Below are 17688 nucleotides of genomic sequence, written 5' to 3'. Positions count from 1 at the left end.
GTAATCAGCTCTAGCACTTTTGGGAAAGGAAAATTTAACCGGTCTCAAAAATTTATTGCAGTTCTTGGGAAATACGTTTTTGACGTATCGATGCAGACTTTTCTTTCATTAAATCAGGTCTCATACTCGTTCCAAAGATTTGTTTCCCAGGGAAGGTCAGAAGTGATACATGATTTTTAAGACTTCGTTTTTACCAAAATAAAAATTTCCCGAGATTAACAGAATTTTTTGCTGAAATTTAAGTTTCATAAAAGAAGTGCCTCTTATTTAGGAATTTCGGCTAAATATACAAGTTTTCTCAAGAAATGAGAATTTGATGGGCTTCGTGGCGCAATTTAAGCTATGAGTATAAAGCACATTCTGTTGGTGATAGATCTGTGGGCTTGTATAGCCCTCTAAAAGTATTAAATCCTGTGGCATAAAGATATCTGTGGAAAGGTTTAAGTTTACTTTGATTATGACAAAGCACACGAGGGCTATGTGCACAAGGGAAGGGATGCCTTCAAGAAGAAATTAACAACGCTCTGAAAACTGGAAGGAAACTGGCTCGTATTCACATTGCATACGGAGAAAACCATGAAAACGCCTATGCAGCAAGCCCGTTCACCTGAGATCGAACCCAAGTCAAGCTATCAATGTTCAGGAATTTACCGCTCGTCCCCTAGCGGGTCCACATCTGTGATAAATCGATTCTATAAATCAGTACTTAGGATTCAAAATTACTTGTCTTGAAAAGACACGTAGTACGATTACTGAGAAGACATTGTTCTTAAAAGTTTGTATGCCGAGAAAGTCACATGAGATGAGGTTGAACGTTGTCTTGTTGGTAAAGAGCACCTGAACAGTATAAGAAACATCATCGGTTGCAGAATATCGTCGGCGCCGTCAGATTGCCTAGCAATACAGCTAAATGTGATCGTCACACCAGTTACAATTGTCATACACCGCACAGCAATAAATGTAAAATCGGAAAGCTGGTCATTACTCCTCCAGATACGTATAAGAAAGTCATGAGCATTCATACAGAAGAACTGGTGGTTAAGCTGTTGCCTAGAATGATAGAGCTTGGCACCAATCCAAAAGGCTCGGTTTGAGTTGGGAGTTTCTTACCGGGCAGCTTCTGTCAGTTGTCTACGAATACTGTTAATAAGATACATGGTCAACAGAAAATGCCTTCGAATGGATGATAGTAATGCTAATGGTGTGGTCGAAACTGTTCTTCTGACTGCACAGCAACTATCGTCCATTTACCTCTTCTGATTGACTGTTGTTAACATCCAATAGATGCCGTATAGCTCCCATCTCACATTTGTTGAACTAACTCGTAGACTTATGATACAGCCTCCCTTTCCACAAACAACTATTCAAAGTGTTTGATTCAAATATTTCTCTAAAGTATCACTGTACATGATTGCAATGTCAAAGCAAATAAAAATCAAATCAACTTCTCCGACAGTAAGAACAGCGGTTCTTTTAAGTGCTGCCCAATGTCCCCTTCTCGTGTACATTGAATGAACCCAACATCATCATTGCCTGTGAAATTTAAATTATGTATAACACTTCTTACGACATGTGCATGCTGGATTTACCGACAGTAGCTCCAATATTTTTTTGACCCTCTCCACAAAACGTAAAATTCTATTGACACCCTCTAAAAAAAACGAAAAATTCTGTCTTGGTTATTTCCTGGTCAAGAACGGAATTCACTTTCGCTTACCGATTGCTGACATAGGCAGTCCGGGAGTCTCTACCTATTTTTACAGTAAAAAATACTATCTGAAAGAACAAAAGATTTTCTTCAAAGAAAGTGATATCAAAAGATGTTCTGAAAGATACGGGACGCTATCACAACATTAGAGAATGGTTATTGTTCTTTTAGTTTTTGCTTCGCTACGGCTCGGTGAGTCTGTACCATTTCCGTTCGGTATCTAGAGTGCTGATCTTCCCGCCTATTGGACCATCCCTTAACGGTTCGACAGGTAGCACGACGGACAGACATGTACAAACACGTTTCGTTGTGATGGCCTAATTTTATAAACTTTCATTTAAAACAAAGAAACACAATTTTAGAAATATTATTGCAACAGCATTTTAAAATTACAGATGGCTACTAATTAGCTCTGGCTGGTATAAATTTAGACTTTTTAAATGGAAGTCGCAAAATATTTTTAGTGCTTTTCTAGAGTACTAAAAACATCTGACACTTTTTTTTTTCCCCCCAGACCATCCGCAATAAACTACAATACTGTAAAGCACGGTTCGTTAAACTTTTTTCAGTCGCGACCCCTTTTTATCACTGAGATTTTTTCGCGACCCCCCGGACCCCATAATATTTACAAGAATATTGTGGGACCCCATAAGTATTGCACAAATCAGACACACGCGTGAGTGAACTGTCAATTTTTTCATTTGTACTGTAATATACTATTGCAGTTTTAGGTCATTAACTTTAATTTCTAATTTTAAGATATAACAATGTGAAAATATTTAATGAGTAACAGACTAAATGGCAGCGTTACGTGCAAAGCAAGTAAAATGAACGTTTCTTTTATAAAAAGAATGTTCGTTTTTTTTTTTTTTTTTTCCTTTGTCTGTATTGCCTTATCTTTATCTATGTTCAGAAACAATGTGTAATATTTGGTAATTGTAAAATTATTATAATAAGTTAAAGAAATATCAAAACTGCTAAAATTTTTCGCGACCCTTTGCTGTAGGTCCCGCAGTCTCGATCCACAGTTTAAGAAACCCTGCTGTAAAGCAATGTACACAGTTCAGTAGCGAGCATAACCTTTTTGGCAAAATACCTTAAATAACCGGGGCAAAATACCTTTTTGGCACCCCCTTCCCGGGAAAAAAAAAAAAAAGTGATATGATGAAAATCTTGTTTGGAGACTATTTGGCGCCCCTCTGCGAGCGTCGCCCGGGCCATCATACACCCCCTTGCCCCCCCTCGCTATGCCACTGAATGTACATTGCCTACAAAAAATCATGCACCGAATGAAAATTAGTAATTTTCGAAAACATAGCAGAGTTTGAGCAGCTAAAAATCGCTGCGGATTTAGATAATAATATGCAAATATCATACGTTACAGCCGATCATGATTAACTGTCCGAACACATGCTAATTAGGCAGTCACTAAAGGCGCCAGAAGGAAGGGTTTAAAAAGGTTCATTTAAATGCTGATACGAAGTGTTTATTAACTTTCTTAATTCTTGATAGTTTTCTTGTTTCTATAGATTAAAGAAGACGAATGGCAAGTAGGACAGTGGGGAAAAAAAATTGGGGGCGGGGAAGGCTTTGATTATTCGGCAACTTCTCGAATGTGGAAAACAATTCCATACAAATCAAGAAGCTATTCATAGACCTGTACTTCAACCCTTTTGAAGTTTGTACTTTAACTACTAACCCTTTTCAAGATCGGTATATTGCTACAGCGATTAAGAGGAATCTATAAGCCTATTTCACAAATATCACATGCATAATTGCAGCGTTAATTGGTAAGACAATATCTTCGAGTACTATACACCTCAGGCTTATCATGAAGGGAATGTCAAGCATCTGTGTTACGCTAAACTCCCGATCCAGAGAGGCAAGCTTAAAATGGTGTCGTCAACATCTCATCTACCTCAGACTGGCGCAATGTCCTGTTCACGGACAAGTCCAGATTTGCCCTGTAATCAGATAATGACCGTGTAAAAGGGTCTGGAGAGAAAGATGAATACGGAATCAGACCCAGAACACAATCAAACATCATGCATTCAGACGATGCCGATTGACGAAATTCAAATTGGCTTTTTCATGACTCTATTTAAGGTATATATTAGCGCACTTAGGATATATATTAGATTTATATATAACATTGTTCTAATATAGGTATTTTGACACAAACTCGAACTTTTTCTGAAATGACATGCCGATTTTTTTCCATATTTCGATTCTACGACTCAAATTATACCTAAATATTAAATTTTGTAAAATCTGGTGCGAAATTTACGGAGAAATTCAAAAATTTATCTTGGCGAATTTTTTTCAGTTTGCGCCAAGAATAATTCACTTGGCGAACTTCTTAATTTATAGCAACCCATTTCCCCCTTTTTTTTCCATTGTAAACGATGGGGGAAAAGGCATCGTTCATTATTTCTAATAATTTTAATAAAGTGCGTAAACCACATTTGCCGTTATTATCGCTTATAACAAATATGCCAAATTTCAAAACGCGCCAATATGTAAATGCACGTATATCCTTGAAAATTTTGAATTAAAAACTCTTAATGTTATGCAGGTATGCTTAGAAATACATCTAATCTAAGATGATGGTAAAAATTTTATAGGTTACAACTGAAATTTTTTCCGAAAAATTTATAAAAACTTAAAAATAAACCATAAAAAATGGGCGAATTTTATTTGGAATGAACTAAATTTCGAATTTTGGAAGAAGGAATCAAGTAAGTGTAATTAAAAAAAAAAAAAGATATTACTAAATATATATGATATTCAATTAATACCGTGGAGCTAAAATTTTGAAAGCTAATTTAAAAACTACTCGTGCGATATTTACAAAACTTGGTAGTTTGGCATAATTTGAGTTGTAGAATCGAAATATGGAAAAAAGTTGGCATCCGATTTCAGAAAAAATACGATTTTGTGTCAAAATACCTATATCAGAACAATGCTATATATAAATCTAATACATATCCTAAGTCGCGGTTTCCAGACATGAATAACGTAAGTTGAATTTCATCAGTAAAACGGGTGATATAGAACTGTCCTTTCCCCCCCCCCACACACAGTGCATCTCTACAGTTTTAAATACGCTTCAGTGACGGTTGCGCAGTATCGAGATGAAGTCCTACACCCTTTGCGAGACACTACGTTGCAGCAAATGGTTCTGATTTCCTTCTTATGGATGATAATATCCGTTCCCATCAAGCCAACATCGTTAATGAGCACCTGGATAGTGAGGGCATTTCTCGTATAGAGTGACAGCCGTAATCAGGCAAAAGCTTAATTCCATTGAAAATCTTTGGTATGCATTTGGGCGCGTTGTCGCTGCAAGTTTACCTCCTCCAGCTAGTCTCATACAAGTGGAAACTACTCTAATGGAGGAAGGGATATTGCTAGCATCTGCGATGGTTTGTCACTTCACTGAAAGCACAAGTAATTGTTGTAAGATTTTTATGAAGGTTTGGGATAGTCATACTTTCACGACCTAAATGTAACGTCATCATGTAATTCATTAAAATTGAGTACTGTTTCATCTTTGCACATTTTCAGCTCGTTTTCTTTCATGCACAAATACATTTGCTACTTTTATGAGCAATTTCGTGTTAACCAACGTTTTATTTTTCAATTTTTGTTGCTTGTGGATTAAGTGCTCATGCTTTTTTCGGAAGCCAATGCAAGTTAAGAACAGATCTCAGACAAAATGAATTGGCAGAATGTGTGAACTTAATCCCAAAGAATTTTTACAGATGTAATTATTTATTTCAGTAATAGAATTTTAATTGCAATAGCGCATATTTTGCTCATAACGTGAACCAAATAAATATCTAAACCAAGTTAGCGTGAACCAAGTAAACTAAACAGTATTTCTAAATTTTCGCAGTACAAGCTAATGTATTCCAGAAATGGAATAGCAAACTTCGTTTATTAAATTTCGAAAAAGAAGGCTTGAAAAGGGAGGGTAGAAGAAGTTGTCATTTTATAAGGCATTTTCTCTTCCTGCATGCCTTCGTGATGTAACGGTAGCACACTGGGCGCGTATTCGAGTGGTCCAGGTTAGACTCCCGGCGAGGGTAGTGCTCACTTTTCACGTCTCCAGCCCCAAAAAAAAAAACTGATGACTACAGTAGAACCCGAATTAAAACGTGGCCGCCCTTTAAAAGGGGGAGCATGTAATGTATTTTCTCCCTCCTTTCACATGACTTCGTGGTATCACGGTATATTCGAGAGGTTCAGGTTATAAGACCGGCGAGGGCACTGCTTATTTTTCACGCTGCTTCCTGCTTTTTACTTAAAAAAAAAAAAAAACTGTTTCTACAGTGGCGCTCGAACTAAAAGAGGTGGTGGATGATCATTCTTCACTACCAGGAATTGGCGATTGGCTCTTCTAATCCCCAGTCCCCTTTTAAAAGGGGGATTTATATAAGGCATTTTCTCACTTCTTTCTTCATGCTTTTGAGGTGTAACGGTAGCACATTCGCCGCGTATTCGAAAGGTCCAGGTTCGAGTACTAGCGAGAACATTGCTCAGTTATCACTTCCCCAGCATAAAAAAAAAACCCTAATGACTCTACAATCTGAACAGACAAAACGTAACACACTTCTCTACGAAAACAGGGTTGGGGGAGAACTTGATTTTCAGAGACTCAGTTCATTTAGGAACACGTACTAAACGGCTTATCCTGATAAAATAGATTGCACATTTTTCTTAGTCTATGTTTTACAGTTCTGTAAGCTACTTTATGATTTTATTACTAAGCTTTTGGATGAAACTTGTCCCTTAACCAAAGTTAGCTTCTGAGAAGCATTATGACACGAATATAAAACCAAGAAGAAATAAAGATTTAGGTTAAAATAAAAATAAAAATTAAAACGGTTAAATTCAAGTCGCTAAGTTCCAAAAATAATGCAAGATGCAAATGTAAATTCGGTGAAGCAGAATGTAAATTTGGTGAAAGCACACCACAACGCGGAGTAAGATTCGTGGTATCTACTGATAAATGATTTCGTGAACGCAGTTTTTTTCCACAGGTTATTCTCAGTACTGTGTTGCTCCACAACTTAGTGAAATCCCAAAGTAAAACTTCAAAAATCAAAAAGAACTTCGTAATGCCCTTCAACGACATGAATATTACACTCAAAAGGAAGAAACTGGCACATTTTCAATCACCTCTCGTCGTTAGTATCTCGTTTATTAACCCATTTGAACTTGATGAAACACGAGTTATGTATACCATTCAATATCTATCAGATACCTCGTCGTGAAATATTTTGACGACAATCTTCCGATTTCTTTTTTGTGGAATCCATATTATCAGGAACAGTTGTCGATTGTTAAAAATTATCAGTTTTACACATGAAAGTAAAAATAAATGATAAAAGTTCGCCTTGCTTTTGTTGTTTATGAAGGTAAAAAAAAAAAAAAAAAAAAAAAAAAGATTTCAAACTGTACGGAATTAGCAATGAATGCTTTGTTTTTAGGCTGAGTTGCTATGCTTAAACCTCGCTGTAAAATGGATTGCAAGTTCAAGTTCTTGCAATGATTTGAGATTAATACTTATTTTAATAAGTAACGAATTCCTTTCCTCACTACAATTACTACAGAAAATTAGTGTCTTGGAGAAACTTGCTCTGGAAATTCACGTAATTGTTAAAATCTTGCATGATCTTAAAATTGACATTCACTTTGTTTATGTTCGTGGACACGGAGGAAATGAGAGGGTTGATGCTCTAGTGAAGCTACTTACGAGACTTAATATTTATCGATTTAAACCTCACGAGTTCCTGTTTCTCATTTTAAGCACTTTTATAAAAAAAAAAAAAAAAAAAAAAAAAAAAAAAGATGCTATCTGCATTTGAACAAGAGAATATCTTGTCTGACCACGAGTACAATGGACAAAAAGGTTTTTACGTATTGCTTTTGACAAATTAAAAATTTATCAGTTTTCGAACCGATTTATTAACTGAAATTTTGTCAAGACATAGCAATTTTAAGAGTTATTTAAAGCGATTTTGACTTGCTTCATTTACTTTTTGTAGCCGAGATAGCTGAGATGAAGATTTCATTCTTGAGCGTGTTCATGTACAGCAGAGAAAGATAACTTCACTTTAAAGGACTAGTCTGTATCTTAGCCACTAATTTTTCCAGTTCGCTGCCGGTTGAACGGAAAGGACAAGCAAATTCGGCGCCGCACTCAACGTGTTAAAGGGCTTAAATTTCCGCTTTTTGGAATTTCATTCTGAATTCAGACATGAATTATTAAATTTTATTTTTTTAATTGTTATTTTTCTTTTCCATCCTCACTAGTATTTAGAGTGAATGGAGAAAAGTTACCATGCTACTGAAGGGTTAATCATGTTTACTCTTTTAAATAATAACTGTGTAATTATGTTAATTTTATTAACAGTTAAATTTTAAGTTCCTTTCCTGTCAAATTCTTAACTTCAACTTACTACTTTCGGCCAGAACGTACTTTTGGAATCACTCTGAATACTTAATGAGGAGGAGCGGTATCTAAACCACGAAGTCTACTTGCAGAATTAGAGAGAATCAGAGTTTCTGATTTGCGCGCGTCTGCCTTTTGGCTACTCTCTCTCTCTCTCTCTCTCTCTCTCTCTCTCAAAGCTGTTATTACGCTCGGCCGTACTCAGGTCCTCGATAAGCTTCGTAGTCAAATAGAGTTAAGGGGCCAACTCGTTTAGAATCTTGATAGCTTCGGCTATATCTCTTTATTTAATCATAGTTTTAGTTTAATTTTTAGTCTCTTAAGTGCAAGCCCTAGTGTCGGCTTTTGTTGTACACTCCAAGACGGAATTTTGTTATATCTTATTGGAATAATAAAGGGTTAATTACCCTTCCTTCTTGTTGTTTCTTGTCACACGAACTTAAGCAATTATTCGCTAACTAGTTCTTAATATTCGTCACTTTCTACAGTAACTGAGAAATACACTAGTGAGAATCTTACAACTGATAATATTTAGTTTGTGATTATAAGATATAAGTTGTGTTACCGGTTCCTTGCATTAAAATTCTGCTAAGAAACCAACAATACAATATTGAGCTATTAACAACAAAATTCTGTAAAAATGTGCCCTCTCAAATCTTCTCCAAACCTCATTAATTATTCTTCAATACAAATTCGAAGGTGGGAAAATTCCAGCTCTTGGAGATTCGATTCTTGAAGCTCTGGTAGTTTAAACTTCATAGAATTAATTTACATTCTGGTTCAACTAAATTATCCAAAGACGTCAACTTTGTAATTACACTGTCTTGAGTTCCATGCACATTTAAATTCAGTTATAATACATCATTTCAATACTTTGCTCTCTAAATAAGTTTCAATAATAATTTCAAAATATAAAGAAACAGTTATTATACTCATCGCAAATTTTTCCCGTCTTTAAGCTTAGAGATACGCAGATATATTTTTCTACTGAAATTGAGTAATGATAAGTTTCCTCTTCGGAGCGATAATTCTGGGACTTAATATCACACTATCCCAGCATCAGTACTAATTTATATATACATTTAATGTTTACAATGCTATAGATTTAAATTTAACTCTCTAAAAATTTTTACGTAAAAATTGCTTTGACTCAAAAGCAAAAATTTATTAATCTACCTCATTTCATTATTGACAAAAATACCATTAAATGAATTAGCATTTTAAATACGATTTTATCTTTCGATGAGTACTTCACGTAGCCGAAATTCGGTTGTTTTGCTTACTTTTTTCCTCCAGCCGTCAAAATACAGATACATATACATGTAAGGATCAGTAAAAATTATTCATGCAACACTGAATCTTCGAAAAAACATTTTGATTCCAAACCAACAGAGAAAAACTTTGGTGATGAACCGACCACTGGCGAACGATTGTCCGAGTTCTCTGCCCTATTGGTTAAAAAGCATGACAAACAGCACGTTTTCATACTCATAGCCGAAAGAAACAGGCTGCGAAGGAGGTATAATATCACCTGGGACCCAATTATTAAAACGGAGTTAAATACGATCAGTAAGCATATTAAGCTTGAAATGCATAAATTAAAGTGTGGGGCTTGGAATGATAAAATGGAGGAGTTAAACTTAGACAGTGATGCCTTCTGGCAGTTTACAAAAATGTTAAAGAGGACGCATCAGTGTGATAGGCCAATTATTGCCAACGGCGTGACTGCTTATTCAGATACTGACAAATGTCAGATTTTCGCTTCACATCTTGAAAAGCAGTTTTCTCCCAATCAGACACCTCGTAATATTCACTTTGAGACCCAAGTCAGAATGAAAGTAGAAGAATGGCTAGGTGCTCCCACGGTTCTAAATGCCGATGGTTTAACTAATCTAAGAGAAGTTACGGATATTATCTCCAAATTGAACCCCAAGAAAGCCCCAGGTACTGATGGAGTTACAAATTTAATGATGAGGAACCTCACGCGCGGTGGAATCACAAGACTTTCCAGCATTTTTAATATATGCATTACGTTATGCTACTTTCCATCAATGCGACTAAATCACAGCTACTTCTTGTTAGAAGGAAGAAAATACTGGTCTCAGTTCAGCCACTTTACCTATTCGGCCAACGTGTCCCGATGGTAAACAAGGCCAAGTATTTAGGTGTCTACTTGAATCGAAGACTCACGTGGAGTACGCATGTCAATTACATTGCAAACAAGACCAGAGGAATTGCTCAACAATTACAAGTACTGCTAGGGCGCAGCTCGCAGTTAGATCTGAGAAGGAAAAGACAGATCTATATTTCCATTTTAAGACCAATTATGTGTTATGCGTCCCCTGTCTGGGCTACTGCTACGAGCTCAGATATCAACAAATTACAGGTGACTCAAAACACAATCTTACGCACCATTACAAGAGCGCATTTTTACATCCGTAACAAACTCCTGCACGATGATTTACAAGTTGAATATATTGACAAATATCTGCAAAACCTTAACAGAAAGTTCTTTGACAAAGGTTTGAATTGCAGTAAATGAAACTTTAATGCTGTACTGAACTATGTCTGCATTCCTGAGGACTACAATATCAAGCCTTTCACGGCTCACAGAATGAGGGATCACAATTTTGTCACTTAGCCCACTCGTTTTTAAATATGTAAATAACACATTTTTATGCGTACATTACTTCACTTTCATTTGTTTATTACATGTTCAACACTGTATCCTATGCACATTTCATGTATTTTCATTTCTTTTGCATCTTCATAGCTCCATACACGTGATTATTACTCTTGTCTCAGAGGTAAGAGTTAAGTTACTTTGATGATTGGACTTTGTCACTATGGCCGATGGGCCCTCTTTTCCTTACCCGCTCCGATTTCCCGGCTGGGAACTAGCTGATAGTTGACATTCTGATTGTCCTTAGGGGATTAGATCAATATAGCTTATTAAAGCCCAAATGGGCTAATATAAGCATAAGCAATTAGCATTTAAGCACGTTTTCATAGTTCCTGTATGACATAAATACGAGCCATTTTTACGTAAAAAAATCCTCCATTTAAACACTTCACCTCACAGACAGATCGCACATCTGCGCTTTACCAAATTAAATTATTGCTGCCCCCCACACGATTGTAAAAAGAAAGGAAAGGAAGTGAGATAGATCAGTACGATATGAAATTATTCCTATTTGTGACTTTTCTAGTTGGATGTCATGACCTTTACTATATTTAAAAAAGGTTGAAAAAGGCCAACATAACGATTTCGCACAAACAGTCAGTGTCTTCTTTGCAAAATTGTGCTGGAAACAAGCAAAATTAGTTGAATTGCGAGACCAAAAAATCAAGAACATATATATAAAAGGACATTGTATTTTAGGCCAACAACTAGAAACAAGAAGTCATGGCTGCAAAGCAAATACACTTTTGTAGTAAATGTCGAAAAATCAATATCTAAAACAACAAGAAGTTAGACGTTAAGTGAATAAGAAAAGTCTTAAGAGTAATTTAAATGCATTCTGCGGCCTCCTTTTTTTCTTAAGTTACTAGAGATAAGTACCTAAATTCTTACTGCTAAAACCACGAACTACTCCACTCTTACACTGAAAATCGCAATTGCTCTCTTACACACTTTCTAAATATGGGAATACAGATAATATGGTGAATACAGATAATACAGATGACATATATGAAAATTCTAATAAAATATGCAATATTGGCTAGAAGGAAATAAATATATATGAAAAATCCTTCTCAACGGAGCTATGACTTTTTACAAAATTCTGACCACGAATAAGGAATTCTTGAAAATAATAACTCAAAATCGGAATAATTTTTTTATTCTCTTGATGCAGACAAAGCTTAAGCAATCAAAAGAACTTTCCGCGTTTGTATCCCTCTCAAACTTAGATCAAAGTTCCGGCATCCTAACAATATCAAACTTTTGCTTCCTGATAAAACCATACACACAATGACATATGATATGAGGTCCCATTTTGTTTTAGCGAAACGACATAATTTGTGATGATGTAAGAGGGTGCACTGCACGTACTTTCCGGAAGGTGTGCTACAAGGTATCGCCCAAACGCACACAGGTCAGAGGAAGGGTGCAACGACACTCTCCATCACCCAGTGTCCCATTAGTGATTCAAGAGAGCGCATCACTTTTGACAAAGGATTCTCGCTTTCTTCCGTAATCCGCATTTCACGAGGAAGTGAGCGACGACTATGAGGGTCAAGTGGGCTCGATGGCCGGACAATGGGATCTGTTTTGTTTGTTGAAGACGCACAGAATAAGAGGAGGAAATTAAAACGGTAAGGGGTTAAGGAGCGTTCTGAAATCAGATATTTAGGAAGTGTCGCACGCCATAATAGCTTTAAGTAAAGACCACAAATGTTTCCTGGTCTGAAATATCAATACAAAAATGAGTGAATGAAATTTCTCCAAACAATGAGCGTTTACTTCCTTCAAATGTCAGGAAAAAGATTTTAAAATATTTTTTATTCGCTTTCCAAAAATGTATCAACAATTCGATAAGATACTTTAGACCAATATATGTTAATTTTCAGAGTTCTAAAAACGCATAAAACGGAAAACATAAGGGTAAAGAAAAATAATAGTATATAGTTTTGCAACACTGTTTGAATTTTGAAATTAATTTAAACAGACGCAATATTTATTACACTCGCATAAACTGTCAAGAGCAAATAAATTAAAAGATTTCAGCTGATAAAAAAAAAATATAAAGGATTAGGAATCTTCTTCCATCGCTATTTTATTTCAGGAGCATTTTTTCATACCTCCATTGACCAATAGATGACCAAAGAGCCAAAGAAATTGATCTCCATTTGACCAAAAAATAATGAATATATTTTTAGTCGAATACAGTTTAACTTCTATCTATACTCTGCTTCTTTCAAACACTTCAAGGTCGTACTGACACCCCCTCTCTCATTTACGATCATAACGTGTATCGCCATCACAGCACACGGGAGAGGGTTCAAGGAATTTTCGCAAATTAGAGGAACATCTGTCAACAACAGTCGTTACCTTAGTTATGAGACAGCAAGAAAAGGAGAAATGGCATTGAACAGACGCGGCAGATACGCGTTCTGCCACCAAAAGTAAAGCTGAATTAGAAGTGTATAAGACCTCACGCACTCTTTTGGGGAAAACAGGGAAATAAGGCCACAATAAGGTCTGGGTCAGAGTTTCGTGGGCCTAGGCAAGATACTATATATGACTGTTAACTTGATTTAAAACATCAAAGCAGAAACCGTAATGGACGAAAACGACACCGCATATAAAACGACTGTTTTATCATTAAGTCAGCCCTTCTCTCTCTCTCTCTCTCGGGGAGGGGGGGGGAAATTCTATAGGGTTGTATTTTTTTTAAATAAATTTTCTTACAATATTTATTACTATTTTGTTTAATCATATATTTCTCCTTTTTAGTAAAAACATTTGGCAATCTTTTCGAATGGTAGTAGCATGACTTCAAGCTCATAAAAGTTTTAATCATAGTTTGGGGAGGGGAAGGAACCTGATTCAAGTGATTTTTGATATCCTCATTAGAAGCATATATTTTATCGTTTCAAAAATTCTATGAAAACCGGAAAGAATAATAATCGGAGGATGCCAGAGCAGGCGAATATGGTGGGTGTGGTAGCACAAACCATGCAAATTCTAAGAGCTTCTGATGAGTTAAATTTGTGTGAGGTCTGGCATTATATGTATGTTGAAGCAATACCCATTTTTTGTTGATAAACTCTCGCCTTTTCAGTTTGATGGCATTACTCAACCGTGTGGAATTCATGCCAGTACATGAATTGCACAAGTTTCGAATCAATTGTAGAATCGTCTGGTAGACGTTTTAAAAAGCAATAGAGGGGTTAATGAATATCGGCTTTCGAAGTGCGCTGGGGCGGTTAATTGTCGTCCACTCAACGATCGCTCGCATTCAACATTATTCATTCAACATTATTAACAATCTATTTCTTGGGCCTACTTAACACCGAGTCCAAAATGGATCGTTTTCTTAACGTTTTAGAAGCAAATCACAGATGTCATTGCGAAGGAAAGAGTCTCCTTCTTTAAGAAGATATGGAACTCGTATATAGAGAGTTTCGTTGTAGCTTTTCGTACATAGGCCAAGCCGTATTGCTGTTGAATTCGACAAATGTTGTTGTTATTGTTTATGTTCACTTGTCTGACGTAGTCAGCCCAAGTCCACGAAATTCTTCGTAGCAAGGAGCGCTAGATTACGCCTGTCGTTGGCAACAGCCTTGAGCACCTAAGAGGTAACAGGCTCAGTTCCGCCCCCAATTTTAATGGAGAGCACTCCAGGGGGACGGGTCCGAGGGTCTCCCACCCGTCTCCTCTTCCACCAAACCACACGAGAGGACATTCGGCTCGCCGCATATTTAGAGTGCCGCCATGCCGCACCGACACTCTACATTTACAAACATCCATGCCTTCTCCGGGATTCGAACCGGGGCCCTTCGGCACGGCAATCAGCGATACTAACCACTATATCGGTTGGGCGGCGAATTCGACAAATTTAAATCTCTTAGCAATTTCTCGTGTTGCATTCGCCGGTTTGCTTCAATTAATACATTGTAAGGATTATGTTAATTTTATTAACAGTTAAATTTTGAGTTAAAGTTCCTTTCCTATCGATTCTTAACTTCAACTTACCACTTTCGGCCAGAACGCAATTTTAGAATCACGTCTGAAAACATAACATAATGAGTAAGTGCGGTATTTAACCGCGAAGTTCTTCGGTCTTAGACAAAGATATACCAGGTATTCTGGCTGCACGCATCCGCCTTTTTAGGCTACTCTCTGGTAAGCTATTGTCACGCTCGACCGTACTTTAGGCTCTAGATAGTTTCGCAGTTATTAACGTTAAGGGGTCAACTCTGTTAGAATTTTGATAGCTTCGGCTATATCTCTTAAAATTATTTTAGTTTAATTCTTAGTCTCTTAAGTTCAAGCCCAAGTGTCGGCTTTATTGTACACTCCAAGACGGAGTTCTGATAAACTTTAGTTGGAATAATAAAGGGTTAGTTTACCCTTCTATCTTGTTGTTTCCTGTGACACGAACTCAAGCGATTATTCGCTTACCAGTTCTTAATATTCTTCACTTTCAAAAGTAACTTAGAATTACCCAGTGAGGAACTCTACAATATTTATTTCGTCTTTATCACCTTCAACTGATCTTCCAGAACGCGGGGCATCTTCAATAACGAAATTTCGTAAACCACACTCGGCACTGGCGTTTTGTCAACACATTTTCTCCACACACGTACGCTTCCCCCCCCCGGAAGACTATTACCTTTTCGGTAATAAAATATGCCTCAAGTGCTGCTGATTTTGATTTTCCATTCACACACCATTAAAAAAACACAGATTCAAACGTTTTTACAAATAAGCTTTAAAATAAAATATATAATGACAGTGCTCTTTAGAATGACGTTGTCTGGTTAAGAATGCAACTAATATCTTCTGATGATTTTAAAAAAAAAGGAGGGGGGAGAAATTACTTTCCAGAAAATACAGTAAGACATTTTTATTTGTAAGCACTATATAGTGAAGGCGTTCCATACCAACGAGAATGCAACGATCTGAGCACTATAACTCATGGCAAAACTATAAGCCTGTACGTGTCCTCTCACCATGAAAATTAAGGACTATGATACATTATCTGAAGAAGATTCTTAAAGGTTACACTGAGCATATAAAAATGGAATGGCTTTCAAAACAGCACTTTAACGAGAGAAGGACTATTAAAATACCCCTTTGGCATTGATTTGGTACTTATTTGTTTACAGATATAAGGCGTATTTGTCACAGGAAATACTGTTTTCTGCTTTTGTAATCTAACAACTTCTTATTCACACAAGCAATATTTCATTTCCGTTTATTAAGATCAGCGCAATAAGGGAAGTAGAAACATTCTGTTAATTCCGATAAGAGGGTACCTATAACATAGAGTTAAAATTTCTAAAAAATCTAAATAGTCTCTACCAACAGAGTACCTGAAGTACCAACGTAGTTTATTTCGGATTACTCGCACCTCCACGAAAAATCGCTAACTCAACGGCGACTTTAAATTTGGAGAAAACCATATATTTGGCTATCGTTATGGTTCAAAGAGGTAATATAACCTTATAAGTAATAACAAGGGGGGGAAAAAGCATTTTATAAAAAACAGCAAACTATTTGGCTGATGCTTAGACTTTTATAGCCCGCTGATATTGTTTCGCAGAATGACGGTTATATATATTTGAGTAAATCCACGTATACTGAAACAAATATGTGGTACGCACTTGCGGTATAGTGGCTATAGTCCCATACACATCCAGAAGTACGCCAAAAACATGGCAGTTTTACCAAATGTTGAAACCGGGGGTGCGATAATCAGAAAATATCTTATCAGAATTTTTATGATCACGTTTACTAATCGATAAATTTTACAGCGAAAAGACATCTAGTTTGAGCTACCCAAGTCTCTTATGGAAACCACAACATTGTTTGGAAATCTATGATTTCAGCAATCGGAACTGCATAAATCCCAACATTGTCCACACAAGGATATTAGCTGAGGACACAGCAGTCTCTAGAATCCCGTCAATATACAGCAGTCTCTAGAATCGCATCAATATATAGCAGCCTCTAGAATCATACATAGCTACAATGCAGATATAGCAGTATCTAGAATTCTATCATTCGGTCATAGTCTACGTAGATTATGTAGCAGTCTCTAGAATTCCATGATTCGATCATTTTTACAAATTCTGCCATCATCAAGAGAAAAATGTAAGAGGCCAACTTCTTTAATACCTTGTTCCCTTCAATGCTACACGTGAGGTGTTCTTCTGTTTGCCCTTTTTTTTACAAATTATTATTGCATTTCAGTACCTCTAGTATCTACAGCTCCAGCTGCCTTCTGTACAAGTCACAACTAAAAATTTAAAAACTTCTATTAAAAAAAAAACTGCAAGAACTCTTAAATTTGCATAAATTTTACAATTCGATTAATTTAAATATATTTATTAGCTAAATAAATCATAGTGAATAAGGAAACTACATCCAATATCGTTTATATTAAGCACTTCCAATAGCCAGTCATTTAAAAGTTTTATTAGAATGTACAACTTCTAAAGTACGAAGCTAATTTACATAAGCTACCTTGTATTCAGTCAGTGACGCAAACTAATGAGTAACTAAAATTCAACGAAGAACCACGACTCGAATAAGAAGCTCTCAATACGTTTATGAAGCGAACAAGAATAATACGATGACGCAATTCTCTGTTGCAAGTTAAAAGCAAAAAGATTTTTTCTAACCTTGAGATCGAGGTGGGCAATCTTGTGGTCGTGCAGAAAAGATACACCAGACAAAATTTGCCGAAGAAGTCGAGCAGCATCTTTCTCTGGAACAACTTCTTCGTCATCCAAAACTCTTTGTAATTCGCCACCAGGTACTCTAAGAAAGAAACAAAATAAAATGGGA

General features: G+C 36.3%; 1 protein-coding gene across 1 annotated transcript in view; it reads right to left on the bottom strand.

Annotated features, from left to right (window-relative positions):
- Positions 1–17688, bottom strand: part of Drak (Death-associated protein kinase related) — a 208130-nt gene that overhangs the window by 47033 nt on the left and 143409 nt on the right. Inside the window, exon 4 of the mRNA XM_085814836.1 lies at positions 17523–17661. Within this exon, the coding sequence (XP_085670962.1) occupies positions 17523–17661 (139 nt within the window). The remainder of the gene's footprint in view (positions 1–17522; positions 17662–17688) is intronic.

Source organism: Stegodyphus dumicola, chromosome 4, assembly GCF_044657685.1.
Source record: "Stegodyphus dumicola isolate Sdum_Otavi_A_Nest chromosome 4, ASM4465768v1".
Classification (NCBI taxonomy): Eukaryota; Metazoa; Arthropoda; class Arachnida; order Araneae; family Eresidae; genus Stegodyphus; species Stegodyphus dumicola.
This window is presented reverse-complemented; position numbering and strand designations above follow the sequence as displayed.